We start from the raw sequence: 19,627 nt of genomic DNA on the forward strand, positions 1-19,627 counted from the left end.
GGGAAAGGTCTCCAGAATGCATCAGAGAGGCGATGGGTCTCACTGCCCACTGTGCCTGAAATATGGGCACTGTTGCCCCCAGTAAAGCCTTTGTCCATCCATCCACTGACTGTAAGTAGATTAGACTCTCACTCTTGATCTGTCTGTTATGGAAGTGATGGTCTCTTCTAGTCAACTTCAGAATCCTCAAGTTAAAAAAAGTCATCGTTTCATGACAAATAGGTTTATGAAACACCAGTGAGGAAATGTGCATTGGTTGTGATTTAGTTCTTAAAGAAGAAAAAAAGCCTATTTTCATGCAAACATATCAGTAATCAAAGAATTGCAAAGAATAAGGCAAAAAAGAGAAAAGCCTTATTTTTTTCTGAACTGAAGGTTTTCAGAATCTTCCTGGAAGCATCAGCACAATGATAAATGCTGAGGCAAAGGTGAGGCCTACAGTGAGGATGGTTCGTGTTGACACTGATCGATATTCTGTGATATCAATCTTTCTTTCAGTGTAAAGGGCACAGACAGGGACAGTCCAGAGGATCCTGTGCAGCCTCATCTATTCAGTATCATCATTTAAAGCCACAGCCCAGCCCAAATATGAGCTTTTGCCATCTAGTCCTCTGCAGCTACAGAGGTATCACTGGGCTTCCTTCATGGGGGCAGACTTGCTCTCCTAGGTCTGGTGGTACTGACACAGGGAACCCTTCAGCAAGACAGCTATGCAGACTTTTCCTCTCCTTTAGGACATCCCTAGCTCTTCTTCTGTCAGATAGTTTAGGATATCAGGGAGAGGAATATTGAACTTTTAACTTCTCTGATGCTCAGTAATAAATCAGAGTCAAAAGAGATTCTTGAAGGAACATCCTAAGAAAAACAAGAGAAATGGTTAGTCCCTAGGATAGGTTATTTTGTCACTCTGAATTTTCAGAGGGACAAATCAAGAGCAGCCCATATCCCAACACCTATTCAGGAGTTCAATTTTTAAGAATTTTCCTAGAAAAATTCAGAATTACCATATCGCACTGATGTCAGTAACAGGCTACCAATTTTAATGTGAGAAGACTTTATTTATGTAGTCCCACATGGTCAGAGTGGCATCCTGTGAGATGTGTATGTACCTAAAACACTGTTTCAAAGAAAGTCAGCTGATATATTGTGTCCTCAGAGCTATTGTATGAATTCCTAGGATTTGGTTTCACATTACCATTGTAATGGCTTAGGATCCCCCATGTGAATTCCTATCGAGGAAGTAGGTTAAACACATCAGATTAAGCCAGTCAAATGCTAGACTGAAGCATTATGGTGATGCACGAAAGAGTATTCCATGGATAGAAATTCGATAGAAAAGGTGGTATTCTCTGCCTTGGGAATAAAGGTCTATTTTAAAAAAGCAAGCAAAACACATATGTCTATTTAGGTTTCTAACTCCATGTTTAGACATCGAAGAACTGGCCTGATTTTCAGTTGTGCTGAGCAGTCAGCATCTCACATCGAATTCAGAGAGATGTAGGGACTCCAAATACCTCTGAAAACGCGGATTTCTGTTTTGATATTTTAATGTAATTTTAACAGATTAACTTTGGCCTCATAAACCAACAAATTTCTTAACAGAAATTAAATCCCAAGGCAATAGGTGGGTTCATCTGTATTTGACACTTTCAGTCATTCACTGCAGCTACTGACCACTTTTGAAAATTTCTGGGAAAGATCTGAAAGCAGAGGTTACTCATACGGTGGCAAATCATGGGAAGTGAGGAGTCTACTGCAGAGCAAAACAACTCCCAGCAGTGCACTTGGCTCATACAGCTCCATCAGACCATGTTCAGGGCCTTGATGATGCTGGCTAAGTGGGTCTCCTTGGCAGCACCGACCTCAGCAGAGGCTGACCAAGCACTCCAGTCCATCCTCCAAGGGTGTGGAGTTAGGGTTCTCCTTTGTGTTTCTCTAATTTGTTTGCTCTGTTGTTGTCCACTTTGGCACAGTAAGTGAGTCTGTCAGGGGGCACAGAGAAACGTATCTCAGCCATGCTCCCCACTCCATATCAGGGACAGAGGAACATGCACAGGAGAAGACAGGTCAGAGCAGGAGAAAGGGTGGTTATTCCCTCCTAGGTTATGGGGGTGGCTGGAAGATAAGCACTGACCTGTGAAGAGCTGGTCCTCCTCCCATGCTCATAACTACTGCATTCTTTGAGAGGACACTTTTCCAGGCTGCTTGTGTCTGGTAGATAAAACTATTCATTTGCCATCTTTCCACAAGCCAGTCTGAAGCGACAAAGCACTTCTCTATTTCACAGACCATTGGGACTCTTCTCTGCAACTGACCTATATTGGTTATAAGCTTCATTCGTTCTGGCCTGCACTCCTCTCTCTTCTCCCACATGGAGCTCATGCACTGCTCCTCCCCCTCAAACAAACACCTTTACACATCCAAGGACATTGTAAAAATAAAATGATCACAACCTGGCCCTCCGGGAACCTTGGTTTTACAGTTTGTCCCGCTCCGATGCCAACAGAATTCACAACCCAGTTCAAGAGAGACAGACAGTGAGTGAGAGAAAGCAGGCAGACAGGCACAGACAGAAGGAGATGGAGGAATCAGGGAGAGAGAAAAAGGAGCAGAAAAAGGAACAGGGCTCCTAGTCTGGAACACAATAGAGAAAGGGGGATGGAGATACAGGGAAGAGTAAAAATTTAAAATTATAGAAAGTTGAAGGAAGAGAGAAAGACATGAAAAAGGCAGAGGAAAGAATAGAACAGAAAGGGTTGAAGGGAAGGGGGGAGGTCAAGTCAGGCAGGAAAGCAAGGAGTTATCTGTGACATAAGGTAGAAGAATCAAGAAGGTGCCTGTCAATTTGGGCACTACTTTTTCATCTCTCCTTTTCCACTGTGAGTACACTCTGAGGAAAGGGCAAGAGGAGGGGGAAAAGAGGATAAATTAATGCCTGAGCTGCCATCTTTAACAGCTTCTAGTAGTCAAGCAAGTATGCTTGAAATAGGCAGTCCACAGGTTGCAAATGTTCAGGTACACATTGCAGTTCAGCAGGCAGGAAACAGTCTGCACTAGCATAGTGGCATTTACATTCCTGGGTCCACTGGGTCTCTCTGTGCACTGGCAGCGAGCCCTGCATGCATAAGAATGCTTCTGTTTAGTAGCAGGGAATGTGCTCTGATCTCTGCCCTGTGTCCTCTGTCAGGTTCCAATAAGAAAACTTCAGCCCCAAACATATAAGTGCTTTCAATCTCCCTTCTTCTCATACAAATTCCCCTTCCTCCCCTCTGCCCAATTCACTCCAAGGGTTCATCTCTAGCCTTGTTTTTTCTTCCTCTGCTTCATCTCTCCTCTTTCCTTAGGGCTTCTCTTCCTCACTGTCATTCAATAAGCTTACCCTTACTCAGTCCTGTATAAACACATGGACACCCGTACAGACACACACACACAAAATTTATCTCTAGCTCTGTAGTTATCCACTTACCTATGACTGCAGTACCTGGCTGGCACAAATCTCTCTCGCACAGACAATCCATCTATCTCCTCACCACAACCCTGCCAAAACTGCCTTTCTGCCAAATCTTTCGTTCCTTCACAGCCTTTCTCTTCCTGTCCCCCAGCCAGGCCATTTCTTTGTCTCCTCCTGCACAGTTCCTTGTGTTTTTTCCTCCCTTCAATCAATTCTTCTTTCCTTCTCCCCACCTCTGCCCATCTGTCTGTCCCTCCTTCCCACAGTTCTCTCCAGCTGACACACATGTACCCCCATGTCTCTCTCCCCTTCTCTCCCCGCTATATTTCATCTCTTTGCGTCTCCTACACACCCAGGCCCACACTTGTTCTCTCCCATACTGAGAGGAGGCGGCAGCAAAGAATTTGCTGCTGACCGCTGCATTGCTAGGAGGCAAACACATGGCCGGCCTTGTGCAGGCCAGTTTCTGCCTGAGTGCCCCAAGTCACATATCCCCAGCATCATCTCAGGCACTGGGAAAACAGATGGTATAATAAATGAGCGCAGCCTGATAAAAGGAGGAAAGGGTGCCTGCCTTGGATGCCCCTCACCCGCGCAGAGACAAACATCTGACATGGGCACAGCTCTTGCTTCCATACCAGTCCAGCTTTGTGCCAGAACTAGCCAGCTGAATCAGGCACAAGGTCTTCCCTAATACCAGATGGAGAGGAGAGGGGTAGGAGAGGGTGGTAGTGGATGGAAGGACCAGTGGTTATTTTTCTGACCACAGCATAACCCCAGAAAAAAAAGCACATGGGAGGATCTAAGTAGTCTTAAGGTCACGGGGAGGGCTGTTATCATGGGAGGTGTAGCAGAATTGTGGGAACACATAGTTGTAAGGTAAGACCTCCATGTGCTGAGACAGAAGGAAAAAGGCAAGAGGCACAGACAGTGAAGAGGAATTAGATATCAAAATAGCTATGGACAGAGATGGCATCCAGTGATCACTTCTGTCTCAGTGATGAGAAAGCCACCCTACTGGCAATCAGCTGTGAAGGCCAGCAAGAGAAACTGCCTAAGGGAAATACTCCCCATACTTTAATAGGTGCAAAAACTAGAGGACAGGGTCTATATTACTCTGCTTTTGCTCATACCAGAAATGTCCTCCTGCCCTTCCCCAGTTTCATGACATTGTTCAAGAATGCTACTTTACCTCCCCCACTGCCTCCCCAGATATCTGCATCCAGAGACTTGCAACATCCTTTCTTCTGCATTTACCTGTTACAAAAAACCTATACTCGTTTGTTACTCTTTTCCAAACCCACCAGCCTTCCTTCCTCATCTAACATTTTCACATTCATTGCAGCCTCTCTCTGCTGACAACAGCACTGAAAAGCATTATCTTAACCCTGTAAGACATCTTTCCTAGATATTCTCTTCTGTTGTGCATACAAGCTGATTTTATGCCTGATGCTTCAGCTACAACCTGAATTTCAAAACCACTTTTGTGGGCCTCAAACTGAAGCCACCCAATATAACAGAAACAAAGTCATAGATATCACACACAGTGGCCACACACAACTGTTAGACTACGAGAAAGCAAGGCTTCACAGGAGTCAAAATGAATTAGCAAAAGCAGAGAAGGGAATCCAACACAGAAAAGAGATTCCTTCCATGCAGAGTGGAAGGCATTTTTTATTGTAGGTACTTTTACTCATGAACAGAGTAATTTCTACCTGCCTTCCACTGACCTCACACACATTGCATGTTTTCTATTTTTTTTTGAGGTTAAATATTGATATTCTTGGGAGGTTTTCTGCTGTATGAACTGATCATGAAGTTTCTGTTGTGAGATGCCAGTGCTCAGTTTGTAGTGGGCACTTCTGCTTGCTCAGATGAGGTGCAGGTTCTCTTTCCATTCCCTGAATAGATGAACATAATGTATTCAGGATGCTGCAGCCACAGTTAGGTATAAGTGCATGTGTTGTTCCCCCCACTGTCCAAAAATAAAGAGTTTAAGCAGAAAAATCATGACACTTTCTGGCAAAAGAAAATAGAGATAGTGCAGGAATTAATTTGTGTTTTAAATATGTTTATGAAGATGTTTAGGTAACAATTGTAGACATTTATTTCCCTCCACTCAGAAATCCTTTCTGAAGAACTATACTCAAAATGAATTTCCAACACCTCTTCACACTCTTCCACCCTGATAGTCTGACGGTGCCCTTAGCTTACCTAGTTTATTTTTTCTGGTCTCATCTGGATATGCTGTCTCCAGCCACTGCTGCTCACAGCATCACAGCTTGCTCTTCTTATCTCCCCACACTACTCCTAGGTTTATCATTCTGGATTCTTGCTATTGCCAGTGTCAATCCTGTCACACAGACTTTAACTCTTTCTGCCTTGTTCTAACACAGGCCTCATATCTTGAATCTAAACTGATGGCTACCACTGACCTGTCTCATCATGGCTCTGAATCCCCCAGACTGACCTTGGCCCCGAGATCTTGGTCCTGAAAATCTTCAGTTATTTATACTTACCACCTGCAAGGTCATTCAGCTCTACCCTGTATCCCCATTTTGCCTCAATGGCTCATGCAAAAACTACTTTTCCTCCCACTTTATTCCATGTATCATTCTACGAGCTGTGAAAAGCCTTAGGTCTTCCCATCCCTAAATCCCATGCTTCCACTCTGCCTCAGCAAATCCTTTGTGCTCTTCATGAACGAATATAGACCTACATATTTTCTACATGTTCCTTTTCCCCTACTGCTCCTGCATTTCCCCTGTTTGGGACACAGAAGTGGATCACTTCTGCCTTTATACCCTTTTGCTCACAGTCCTTAACTGGAAGTCCTCTTATTGTCTATTTTTCCAGTACTTGTGCTGAAAGATTACAGGCTCCACATTTCTCCAGTTGATGCATATCTGGCTGGAGGGAAACTCATCAAACTGACCCCTTCCCTGACCCCAACTTGACATGTAGGGTCTGTTACATTTCCCTTTTAAACATTGCCAATTCAATCTCAGAGACCAGGAAAGAGAGCAATTCCAGGCTTCTCTTGACAAACAGTTCTAGGGGAGGAAATATGTGAAGTCATGGCAGAAGAACGAGAGGAAGACCCCCAAGCAGTAAAAAAAAACAACCAACCATCCAAAACCCCCACCAAAACTCCCAATTCAGAATGAGAACCGCCAGTGTCTGGGAAAGTTACACTGCAGTAAGCTCTGAAGAGCCAAGCCGAGGCTGCCAGGACTCAGCTGGTGGTCTCCTGCCAGGAAATTACACTCTAGTCTGAGCAACATCCCCATCTCTCAGGTGACTTCGACAGGGAGTCACAACAGCTAAAGAGCCCTGAAAAGCCTGGAGACTGAGTAGCTCTCTTCTTTCTCCCTCCCCCAAGCGTTGTTGTTCCGGGTCAACAGAGCCAAGGGCAACTGGCACAGAAGACATTGTTCTCAAGGCAAGATGACAGCAGGAGAAGGAAATAGGACACAAGAAGCAGAGAGATGATGTGCCCTTAGGCCAAGAGAGATGTTGCAGGGGCTAACATGGCCCCTGAAGAGCTCCTGCTCAGACTCCATCTCCACTGCAGAAGGTCCTAGAGGTCCCTCGGCCCCAGCTTCCAAGGAGTACCATCTGCAAGATGGAAAAATTACTTGCTAAGAACAAACAGAGGCGGATATTCTCCATCAAGGAGCAGGAACGAGATGGGAAAGGACTGAGAATGCATGGGGACAGAAGGGTCCCATCATGCAGGTGTCAATAATAGGAATGTCTTCCTGCTACTAGCAGATAACCTGCCATCACACTGCTGGCTTTGCACAGGCAGATGAGACCACGACTACAAGCAGTTGCCACCTGAACATCATAGATACAGTAATTATTAAAAGCAGAGCACAGCCTTGAGCGGGGTAAGGACCCCCACAGATCTGTGTAAGCACCAGTAGAAAGCAGTTGCTGCCTCCAGAACAGAAATGCAGTGTTTTCCCTGCTGTCAGCACCTGCGTCAGGCTCCTAGTTTCTCTTGAGATACAGCTCTTAATTGGGATAGATTGTACGTTTTCTGCTGCAGCCCAGCCCAGCTCCCAATTTAATTGCTAGTTTATGACTTAGCCTGTTTTGTGCTTTCCATGCTACTTCTTTCCCCATTTAATCTAATAGAATTATAGAAAGTATTTCTGGGAGGACCTCAGGAGGCCACACAGTTTATCCTTCTGCCCCAAGGCAGTATTTCATTTTCAACAACATCATGTGTCTTTTGCTATCAGGTCAGATTGATCCAAGATGTATAGTGGGTAAAGAAATGAAGCTTACCCAGGGGAGTCAATTGGCATAAAAGACTAAATCCAGCCCTTTAAGTCACTGAAGTTATATCAGAAATAACCCTGGTCCAAATGGTGTCATTTATCAGATCAGTCTTCTAAAAGATGTCCTTTCTTAAGTTTTAAGTCTCTAAAATGAACAAATCTCTAAAAGAAACTGTTTTGACAGCCCCATTTCAGTATATTTAATGCTTTATTATGAACAGCAGTGACCACTCCATTGTTAACAATGAACAGATCTTATCACAGTAGGATCAGCTTTGAAACTCCTATTACTCCCACAATAAAACCTGATCTTTCTGGAATTTTACATCCTGCATTTCACTGCACAGTAGTCTGGCAAGACAAAACAAACCCATTAAAGCATCTTTAATATGACAACTTTACACAAATGAATTTCCAGTAAAATTTCAGAATGTCAGACAGCTTCTTAAGGTTCTTTCTTCCAAGACAATTTGACTAAAAATTCCACTTTTGTTTTCTTTCTTCTATTAATCTCTCTAAGAAGAAATGTCTTGCAGCCTCGGGAATAGATAATGCAGAAATTAGAAGGATAAAAAAAAAAATCATCTGGTAATGTATCAAGCTAAGTGAAGCAGGGCACAAGTATAACAGGGATTCTGAGCAAAACCATGAGGACCAAAGGAAAGGTAAGAATGAGAGGCTCCAAGGAAGAAAGAAATGGTTTTGCCTAATCAAATAAGCAAGAAGGAAAAAAGACTACATATCTATTAAAAACAGCTAAAGGTCTGTTTGTTTCCTCCTCCTTCTTTTGAAGTTTCAGTTCTGGTTGAGTTGGGTCTTTTCTGTGCTGTAACGCTCATGCTGAGCACCTGCAGCACTGCACAGCTGGACAAAGCAGGGGAGCTGTAAGAAGACAACAAGCTTCCTGGTCAGCAGACAGGCTTTCCGTCTTCCTCCCACTGTTCTCCACAGCACTCGTAATTCTGACTGACGCTAAGGCTGTAGGCAGCAAACACACATTCTCACCCTATAGATGTGACCACAAGAGTTTGTAAATACAGTAAGAGAAACTTAATAATGGCTTCAGACTCTTACTCATCCTGCTCGCCCAGCTCACCTACTCACCACCCTGAACTTCTTCACACAGACACAAAACTATTTTCCGCAGCCTTCCCATGTCTGGCTCTCGTGTTCTCTTCCTACTCTTCACTACTGGCCTCTACAATCAAGGTCACAAATAAGCTAGGAAAATAGCAACAAGCACCACCTGCATCATGCTTGTATTATATAGCACATTAGACAGGAAGGACAATATACTGTGCTTTTAAAATGCATCAAAAGGGGCGGATGGTTATTGTCAAACACACCCTTTTGAAGGACATTAAACTGTGTCTCTACATTAGTGCTTGAAATAGTCCTGTAAAAAGCAAGTTGGACAACATGCTTTAGACATCACTTCTTTTCCAATTGTAGTTATGGCCTGTGGAAGAGGGAAAGGGGCAGTGGGTGAATCCCTACTGCTAGCTAATTGGATCATACATTTTCTCTCTCAGGCAATATATCTTTCCCTGCATGGGATGCATTTTTCTTCACTAACCTCTCTAAAGCAGCTTCCCCATAAATCACAAATCACAACTGCAAGCATTCCCTTAATGAGATCCTCCAGCTTTTGCATTCATTTAATAAAACAGAATTCACCAATCTTCATCTTACTGGTGTGTTTAAAGTGTTTATTTGAAGTTATGGGAGGTCCTTCTGGAGCAGAGAGATGGACTCCCTGGTTAAAGATTGCATAGGATTCATTTTATTACCTATTCCCAAGGCATTCATACCTCCTATGTACACCAGGTCACAGGTGGCATACACATCTGGTATGTTATTTTCAATATGAAGAAACATGTGTCTTGTTTTGTAATCATATCATCAATAGAACCAGGGGGAAATGAGCTACCAAATCAAAACAAAACTTCTTTAGTTCTTTAACTAGATCAGCACAGCATTCAAAATAACTTTTATCCTCAATAGTCAGAAGTACCAGCACCTGCAGGCAAGAGTCTACTCAGCCTATGTAAACCAACAGACAACCCCCCAGGATTAACAAGACAACCCATGTAAGATACATATGCCAGTAATGCCAATCCAATTAAAAAATGAGTGAGTCTTCTGGTTACCCTAAGATCATGGAGGACCCTTTCCTTCTTCGGAGAAAGCAAGAGCTTCCCAGCTGTTCTGCAATTTTTGAGGTGGCTTCTAGCAAAAGAACCTCTTCTTTTTTGTTTCGTGTAGGTTGAGCTCCTACTCAACCTCTTTAGCTGGTATTCATGTTTCCTAGTTAATTCCCAGCATCAACACACTGTTGTCAGTGAAATGAGCCCAGCTGCTTCTCCAGATTCTTGAAGTGCTTCATAAACTCTGCTACAACATCTGCAGCCATATTTCTTACGTTCAATTCAATGTACTTTTCCTAGCACTGAGCATAAAAATGATTATAAACCATAAGTATAGAAGTTTTGAAACACAGATTCCTGAAAAGCCTGCCTGAAAAATCACTCAGTGCTTACTCTCTACAAAATTCAGCTTCTCTTGCTCAAGGGAATCTACCATAATCTGGGAGAAGGGAATAGTTAAATTTTTGAAACTCTTGGTGTTAGGCTCAGTTACAAGCCAGGACCTTACCACGGATGCTTTTGCATTCTGCATTAGCAACGAGCCTTACACATGCAACGTCAGTGCTCCACACAAAAGAGCAGCTCTCTCTAGGCTTCCACCTTTTCTAATATGAAACTTCTACCCAGACATGGCTGAGTCAGAGTAACTTATCCAGGCTGTCTTTCATTTCCCTAGTCCCGTTTCCACTAGCAACACCAGAACTGTGGTCTTTAATCCTAAAGTCAATGACAAGCAGAGAGAGTTTAGTGAGAAACAGGACTCTGACTTTGAGATTGAGAACTGAACTTAATCAGAATGGTATTGCCAAGTTCAGCTGACAAAAATGATACAAAAATACATAAGATGACAAAGACATAACGAAGAAAAGGTAATTTGTTCTACATTTTGGACTCGTCTTTAGAATAGAAGAGGTATTCTTGCAATTTGACCCCATTTTGCAGATTAACAAATTTGGATGTGCCTGCAGGAAGTCCTTCCCGCTCACTTCAAGGGAGGTGGCAGCCTCTGTAGAACTCCTGTGACCTGGGACCAGCAGAGGGCACTGCGTCACCAAGTGACAGCGGTACGGACGCGAGACAGTTCCCACCAGGCAGTGACAGTGAGCCATGTCGAAGGAAAGAAACATTCTAGAAATCAGAAACACGTATTAGTCACCAGGATATCACTCCTACAACTGCTAAGGGCAACACTGTTAAAACAGGCCTCAAACTGTGGGCACTCCTAGAAACACACCTAAATCCAGCTCAGTCCCCACACATCTCGGTCTCCAGGTGCTGATTTTAGGGCACAGGCCTCCTCCAGAAAATGCTTTTCAAGAGGTAGGGCCAAATCAGTCCTGCCCTGCAATGTATGTATCAGGGCTGGGTTGCTTAAGTCGAAAAGAATCCTGTCAGCTTCCTCTCTCTGTTTCCAAACCTCTAAATCCTTGTTTGCAGCAGCAGGAAGTCTGTTCAGACAAGAAGATATCAAAGCAAAGAGCTGGCAATTTCCATTCTGCCCTTCCGTTTTACTCCCCGCCTCCTCCAACCTAGCAGATTTTCAGTGAGCAGAGAACTAAGTTAGAGGACATGAAAGGAATGCTGAGGTAGCAATTTCAGAAGAGTGTCTTTCCACTTGCTTATTTCTAGTTTATTTTGAATTACCAGAAGATGACCATGAAGAAGCAAATAGCTCATCTTTTTTCTTCTCTCTGTATTCCATCCAGCAGGATTCTAGGCACCAGAAGAAGCTTAGAGGATAAATAAGTCATACCAGTCATGCTAGTGAGTGAAAAGTTTCCACTTTCTCTTTGTAGAGTTGGTGGAATAACTTTGCCAGGATGTGGAAAGGGGCCTCAAAATTTTTCATCTCCTTCTGTAAAGAAATAAGAAAGTTATGAATGACAGATGGAATAACCACTTGACTATTTACGTTCTGCTTCACAAAAGAAGGATTAAACCCGAGTTAGATGACAAACAAGGGGAAGAGAACCTCCGATTATCTTTTTTTACCTGAAAGAGAAGATAACTACAAACATCCACTTCCACAGGCAGTGAAAGGAGCAGATACTCACCACTGACATCTCACAGTATTCCAGGCCATGTTTCTCAGCCCACTTCTGTGCTTCTTTCTGCTCCACAACTCGGCGATCAGCTAGGTCTGTTTTATTCCCCACTAAGACACCTGCAGAAAAAAAGACATGAAACAAGAAAAAAACCAGCCCATCAATGCTGACTTATTAGTAATAAAGACTGGAACATTTGTAGAAGTAGCTGAAAAAGCTGGAGGTGTGGAGAAAAGTCTACAACTACCTAGAAAAGGTTCAAAAAAGGAAACATATTCATGCCTTACATGCTTTGTGATAAAAGCAAATGAGTTGGAAGAAGCCCTGACTTAAAATAAACGCTCTGTGTCACATCTCAGTGGGAAAAACTGCTGTCATACAAGAGGGGAGTACACAACAAGAATCACGGCCATTTCTTACCTGGGATGTGCACCCCAACTGCTTGAGCCCTCAGCTTCTCCAGCCATTTGGGACAGTTGTTGAAAGACTGCTCATTAGTGACATCATACACAAGGCACAGAACGTTGGGTTGCTCCCACTGCGCAGCAAGAAAGGAACATTGTCAGCTCTAATGAAACTGATGTTGTCAACAGCCTGGCTGTAAACACAGCAAACAGCTGCTAAGATGAAAATAAAAAGGCGAATATATAGGAATCCTATGCCCTGGCTGAGGTTTCACATTTCAAATGACCCAACTAAATGGATCACTGGCACTGGGAGAGGTGGTCTTGCTCTCTTTCCCTATTCTTGTCTGTACAGTCCTGCTCCTTTACTTGTATCTGCTCTGGTTTTCATCTGATCACTGGGGAAGCTGACTCTTCATGCTGAATCAGCACAAAATTAATCCTAGAGAAAAAAGTAGAAAGGTTTTCTTCCAGTTTGAGAAGCTGAGCCAGCTTCTAAAGGAGTCCCTTGCAAACCAGACCTAGTGCAAGGGCAAAAGTGGAATTGCCTCTGGTAGAACAGTGAATCATTAGGTTGACTTAGCCATCTTATGAAACCTCACATCAACTGATTCTACCTCTCAAAATGAGATAACACAGTAGAGAACTGTGGCTAAGGCCACAGATATGTGAAGGAAAAAACCCAAGGACAGTATTATGCTCAAAGGACAAGAATGAATCCTGTTAGATCAAACACATCACCGTAACACAACCCCCTCCCCCACTATTGAAGTAGCAGCAAAATAGGTATTTTTCTAAGAAATAAAAATTACTTTAACCAACAGTACACAGAAATTCTCAGTTAACAAATCTGTATTTCTTTTGTAAGAAAACTGCCTATCTACTTTCCTTCCTCTGGAAAGTATTTCTCCTAATACTTCTACAAGTTTTAGAGAGGTAGAACAGGATGTGTTGGCAACTGAGGTAATTGCTCCCATTTACACTAAAGACAAAGTTTGCTACATCTGCCAGACTGAGGAGTTCAGATCTTCAAAGCAAAAGCGCTTCTTTGGAAGAAGAGGACTGTTACATAAGACTTACCAGTTTCTCCAGCATCTCAGAAAATAGATCTTTTCCTGCAGAGTCAAAAATGAAGAATTCCTGAAAGCGGAAACAGAAAGAAGGCTCTTGCCAAGAAAAATGCAGTGTAGGGAAAAGATTTTGAAAGTAAATACTGCAACTTGTAACTCCTACGTTTTGTTCAGTACAGCAATGTCATGTCCCTAAGGGACAAATTCCCTGCACTGAGAAAACTCTAGATAGTGTGAGAAAAAAAAAAGCTGTATTTCAAGTATAACCAATCAATGGCTTACCTCCAAGGCTCCAAGTCTGGTTTTCATCTCTACTGGAAACAAAATATGTGGAGTGGGACAGTAACCTGTACTATTTACATGAAATTATACATGTGGGTACATTCCATTAGTGGGGGTATAGGGCATTAAGGGAAAATAACAGATAAGTTTCAGCTTCTTTAGTTTCCAAGAAATGTGAACTAAACCTGAATGCCCTAAAGGACAGAACAGAATCTCAACAAAGCTGGCAACAACTTTGATTTACAATGTTGTGTTGGATATGAGTATGTAAAACTTATATTTTTAAGACTGAACCATCCCTGGAGTATCAGCAATCGTACACAGTCAGGCTTAGTTCCTTAATGCAACCTAATTGCCATATGAACATGCATAGTGATCTTCCATCATAATGAGACTCGTGAGGTTTGAGCTCTGGATGTCTCTTTCTGACCCAATTTATGTCGCAGAAAAACTCACCACACTATCACTTGTCTCTGGAACCGAAACAGCCTTTACCAACAGATCTATGCCCGTTGTCTGTCAAGAAGAATCAGGAAAACGAGGATCAGAAGAGTTTTTAAGAGCCTGTCCAACTGCATACCAACTATGCATTGGATTGAGGCAATTCTCGTGAATTATTACAATCCCATCAAACACAAACTGCTGGGAACTCAGCAATACTCCTCAGAGCTCTGGTAACATAATCCCACCAACATGTCAAAGACTCGTAGATTTGCTCAGCTGGGGGAAAAAGGAGGAGAAGAACCAAAGAGATTTGCTTATATACAGTTAAGAGTATTAGCTGAAATCTGCAGGGCTACATCTACTCTCACATTGCTGCTGTAACACACGCCTGAGAACGTTTTGCACCAACCATGTGATCAGCTAACATATGGAACTGAGGTTATTTGTGCTTCTTCCACCTTTTATCTCATTCTGCTTTGTAGCTTGTTTGTTTGTTCTATTTCTATCCTTAACTTCTGGTTTCCATCTTTATTTCAATGAATAAACAAAATTTAGGGCTTTTTTCCTCCACACTCATATTTTCCTTTTTTTACTTTACTTATATTTACTTTTATTTTTATACTGATTCTGATTAGTCATCACCATTGATTCTTACACTGAAAGACTGCAAACTGTATCCTCTTCATCTGGGAACAGTTTCTGTAGATTATAATTATCTTGGGGCTATGCAGCACATCTTCGTGTTTGCATAGTGATAAGCACACTGTCCACATGCACATTTAATAGCTGGAATTAAAAGCCTTCTCCTTCAGCAAGGCTTTTTCATAGAGCACTCCCTAAAGGGGGAAGCTCTCCAACACCACAAAAGCTTGTGAAAACATTGGTTCGTCAGAAAAATCAACTAAATTACTCTGCATTAAGTTTCAACACCAGCACCCACATAATGTAGACTTACATAATATTAAAGGGTTTCCCTTCAGAATCTAGGGTGTAAGAGAAAGAAAACCCTACAAGATTCTACACTGAATGCCTTGACTAAAAATCATACTGATTTTGCTCTAGGTCTCCTAATTTCCTCATTCTACTTAGAAAAATATTAGACAGCAATCAGAGCCTGTTGTATGCTTACCAGTGTGTAGTTCTTCTGAAAATGAGCCCCATCACTGCGAAACATCTGGGCTAAAGCACTCTTCCCCACAGCCGGATCTCCTGCAAAACCAAAACCATAGATTTTTGTTTCATTCCAGAGAATCTTATTTTCCCTCAGTTCTGTTTACTATCACATGCCCTAAAAGCCTGGATGCTCTAACTGACTACAGGCAAGATAACTGTCATATGAAGCACACAGCAATCTAAAAGGTAATACCGACATGAGGAAATGAATATTGCCATTATGCATGCTGGTGCTGACATTAGATTTATGATCTATGAACAACAGCAAAGGACTGCCAGATCAGGGTGGAACTGCTGCTTGTTCAAAAATTCATGCCTACGCTATAGTCCTTATCTAACAATTAAAATTTCCCAGATATGCTACCATGTAGAAAAAATAGCAATGTGATAAGGGACAGTGGGCTGCATAGGAGGCTATTTCCTCTCCTTATGTTACCCATTTCCCCAGATTCAAATCCTTGTTATATACTGAGACAAAGCTGCTTAAGCTGGTAACATTCCTCAATGAACTCTTCTTGCTGATCCTGCTAAGAGAGCAGCTCTTGCTGACTCAATGCTGCTGGTGGCTCATTAGTTGCATCCTGGGCATAACAGAAGCAAATGTCAGAGAGAAAGAGCCTGCTGATTCATCCCTTTATGGAAGGAAAACCAAGGGGCTTTAGTTTTTGCTCTTCTAGAGCCAAGGCTTTCTGATATGGCTTGCACAACACTTAGGGCAAACCTGGCAGCTGCTGGCTTTGGCTGCTGCTACAAAACTCTGTAAGATCCAAAGCAATGGCAGAGAACTGCAGAATTCACATATGCCCCTATTACTTCATGAAAAATATCATAACCTTTGCAAACCAAAGACTTAAGTTAATGCTTCCAAAGGGTTTATAATCTCTTCACATAATGTCCTTCTAGGCTGGATAGTTAAAAGGACAGGAGCCAGGAATTAAATACCTCAGTGGTTCAAGCTTTACCCTTTAAAGGCACACTCATAACAGCCAAGCCTGGAACACAAATCTTTTACATTATGTTGTTAATAAATTAACCCAGAAAGGGGTATATTTTGACCCTGTTACAGCTTCGTAGATGGTGTTTTGAAGGAAATTGATAGACTTATCTGCCCACATAATATTACAGAGGAGGAAGGAGGTTTTGGATAGTAACAATTGCTCCTAGATGCATTAACCAAACGTAGCTCTTGTTTAAACATTTTTAGCAAGCTTACTTACTTTGAGCTGAGTTGGGCTCATAATATTTAGACAGGAAAATCTGGTAAGTCAGCTTGTTTTTTCTCTGATCAGTTCAAGCTTGTGCGGAAGACAACACTGTTCTGAGTGGAAGCTATTCCGTATTTCAATAGACAATTAGATCGGTCTTTGTAAAATGAGAGAAGTACACACTGCTCCAAACTTCAAAGGCATCATCCAGCACAAATTCTTAACTAATGCGTTGCCTTTTTTCTATCTGACAGCCCCAGTTGTTCTTTCTCTTTCCTTATTCTTTGCCATCTTCTTTAGCCCGACATCACTACACTTCCTCAAAATAAGTTTCCTTGCCCTTTTCAATTAGTTTGGTCTCATCTGCCAGTACTGCATCCCACAGCATATATTCTACCCATGTTTCTGTTATTTTGCCAGAATCTGTAGTGTGTCCAAAATGCCTCCTACTGCCAACTGTCTCTGCAATGAAAACCTTTGTGTAGTGTCTCCACAGCAAGCTCAGACAAGAATACCTCTTACTGTGAGTCTGTAAATTACCCTTGAGACAACACAGGGATCACTTCTACTGTCAAGTTAATAGTCTCTGTTTTGCTAATAAAAGCCCTTTTCCCCTTTGACCTTGCTGCAGCTCCCAATTCTGTGAGCCATTGACTCTTCATAACCATTTCCTTAGGTACACAAAAGCTCCCTGTTCCATTTCTGATCATTTTGCTCCTACCTATGTAATTGCATTTTCTTGTTCACTTTAGGTTGTTGTGGTTACTAATCTCTTATGTCTCTTTCACTATATTGGTCTCTTCTGCAAGAGAGAAGCGATTTTGGCTGGTCTACTTCATTAATTTATTATTTTTAATAATACATGGATATTATTGTAGCACATAGGAAAACTACATAAAGGACAGGATCTTCCTGTTGTGTTGCAAATAGAATTGAAAAGGCAGCCCCAGACCCAATCAGGATTAAGCACATAAACATGCCACCCAAAGAAAACCTATGTGATTTAAAAATGGTTGTAGAATTGGCCTTGGCAACAGTAAACAACAAAACTAGAAAGACTTTACAAAGCCTATGTATTGGAAGCAGGAAACTTCCAAATTGGAAATGATGTGTAAGTTTCAAATCTAGAAGATATGCAAGATATTCATGCTGTCCACAGCAACAGAGGCACAAGGGAGATTAACTTTTGCATTTGCCAAAGACCACACATGACTTTGTGCGAGTTCGTGGCCAGCTGCTTCCAAGGTTAAAACAGGTAAACATTTTACTCTGTATGAAAGAATTTGGAGTGAAGAGTTAAAGCTGGGAGTTGACTGCACACAAAGGTTTTACGGATTTGTGCTTCTGGCTGAGGCTGCACAGAGTTTCAGTGTAGAGGGAGGGAAGAAGAAGTTTTCTTCCTGCGGTGTTAACAATCATCTGTACTTACTTTCAACAGCTCTATAATACATCCTGACTAAAAAAATCGATATCTTCACCTCACTTTTTTCCCCCAGGTTAACCTCCAACTTGCTTGGGGAAAAAGACATGTCTGTGAAGTGCACGTGCTTCATCCTTCTATTCTTTACTTAGGCTTTACCTTTCTATCACACTCAGAATCACCCCGATTTCTGACATGAATTTTTCACATCAGCCCAAAGCAGGACTCCGGAATGAGGCAGGACTCAGCTGTCTACTCTGCTCCCTTCACACTTTCCCCACTTTTCCACTTTCCTTTCCACACTGCAAAAATACTCTTTTTGGTGAGGTTTCTCCCCCCCCTTTTTTTTTTTTTTTCAGACCCTTTCCTTGCATTTCAGCCGGTCCCACTACGCCTCACACCCTCCCTGGGCACAGCTCTTGACTCCCCGCGTGTCGCAGGAGGGAGCGGACACCGGGCTGGCAACGATAAACGGGATTTCCACCGCTGCCGTCCCGAGGGAACCGAGGTCCTCACTCCTCTCCCCACCTCTTCTCCGTCGGGGCGGCCCCTCCACGAGGGGCTGCGGGAAGCCAGGCCGGATCGGCTGCCGGCCTCGCCGCAACCCCATGGCGCCCGCTCTGGGCCCTGCGCCAGCAGGCGGACGGGACCGGGCGGGCCAGACTCACCTGCCAGCAGGCACTTGCAGCGAGCTTCACCCATGGCCCCGGGCAGGCGGCGGGCCGGACGGGAGGGCGGCCGAGCCCGCCGCGGCGCTGAACGCCGCCCTGGCAACCGCGGCACCCATGGCAACGAGCGACGCCCGCCATCCCGGTTGGCTGCGGGCTCTGCTCGTCAACGCCTCTCGCAGTTGTTATTGGTTCTCTTTGACTTTTCCCGCCCACCAGGCGCGCCGTCGTTCAAACCCGACCCCGCCCCTCCCGGTGGAGCCGCGGCGCTATGGGAGGAACGGAGCGAAATTCCGCCCGGCAACTAATTACGTCATCGGGACTCGGCTTGTTATTGGGTAGAGCACGGGGGACTGTACCACGGAGTTGAAATGAACCCTCTGGGGACGCGGCAGAAAATAGTAAAAGTAGCGGCAAAGGGCTGCGGCAGCACCAAGGAAGAAAGAGGCAAGTGAGGGTGAGAAATCTCTATTTCGTGCCTATGAACCCACGGAACCCGATGTTCCGTGCAGAAGGGCCCTGGCACCCGTGCCTTCCTGCGCATGCGCTCTGCCGGGCGCTCGCTTCTGCCCCCGCCCGCAGCCGCCCCTTCCGCCCGTCGTTCGGGTCACTTTTTCCTCGGGGCTGGGAGGTGGAGCGGGAATTGCACCAGGCTTTGTGCTTTGCTGCGGCAGATTTATAAGTCTGCCACGAGGCTTGATCAGCACGTTTAGAGCAGGCAGTTTGTGAGGCCGCTGTGTCTAGAATGGAAGTTGAGCTGTGCTTCTTCCCAGCCCGGGCCAACATTTGATCCCTTATCCTTTCCTCCAGTTCACACTTTTCCTTGTGTTTGACTGTTATCATACTGATGGCGAAAGTTCTCTTTCTGATTTCTTAGTTGCTTTCTTCTTAATATCTCAGGATTTTGGTCCTTTTTCTCCCCCTTTGTTGTTTTTGTAGTCTTTCACACTGCAGTAGGTTGTTTTTTTTATTGTTTTTCTTAATTTTCAAATATTTTTGCTAAGATCTCCCTTGACTACTATTAAACTA

The 19,627-nt window shown here is 43.4% G+C and overlaps 1 protein-coding gene across 1 annotated transcript; it reads right to left on the reverse strand.

Moving 5' to 3' along the window:
* Positions 1-11,480: 11,480 nt before the first annotated feature.
* IFT27 (intraflagellar transport 27) lies at positions 11,481-18,685 on the reverse strand. Its single transcript, XM_018080095.2, has 7 exons — positions 18,599-18,685; positions 15,262-15,341; positions 14,145-14,204; positions 13,417-13,476; positions 12,353-12,470; positions 11,942-12,051; positions 11,481-11,742 (listed from the first exon to the last, which is right to left on the reverse strand). The coding sequence occupies exons 1-7, from the start codon at positions 18,630-18,632 to the stop codon at positions 11,644-11,646; spliced, it is 561 nt and encodes a 186-aa protein (XP_017935584.2). The 5' UTR covers positions 18,633-18,685; the 3' UTR covers positions 11,481-11,643.
* Between the last annotated feature and the right edge of the window lie 942 nt (positions 18,686-19,627).

This window comes from Manacus vitellinus, unplaced genomic scaffold (assembly GCF_001715985.3).
Source record: "Manacus vitellinus isolate BGI_N305 unplaced genomic scaffold, ASM171598v3 scaffold_5_pilon, whole genome shotgun sequence".
Classification (NCBI taxonomy): Eukaryota; Metazoa; Chordata; class Aves; order Passeriformes; family Pipridae; genus Manacus; species Manacus vitellinus.

Bases quoted from the DNA above. Each gene is read 5' to 3' on its own strand.
- IFT27 (XM_018080095.2), bottom strand. From the start codon at position 18,632: ATGGGTGAAGCTCGCTGCAAGTGCCTGCTGGCAG. The intron at 13,477-14,144 runs GTGAGTTTTTCT...TTCCGCTTTCAG, and splicing joins CAGAGACAAGTGATAGTGTG to GAATTCTTCATTTTTGACTC. The intron at 11,743-11,941 runs GTGAGTATCTGC...ATTTCTTTACAG, and splicing joins AATACTGTGAGATGTCAGTG to AAGGAGATGAAAAATTTTGA.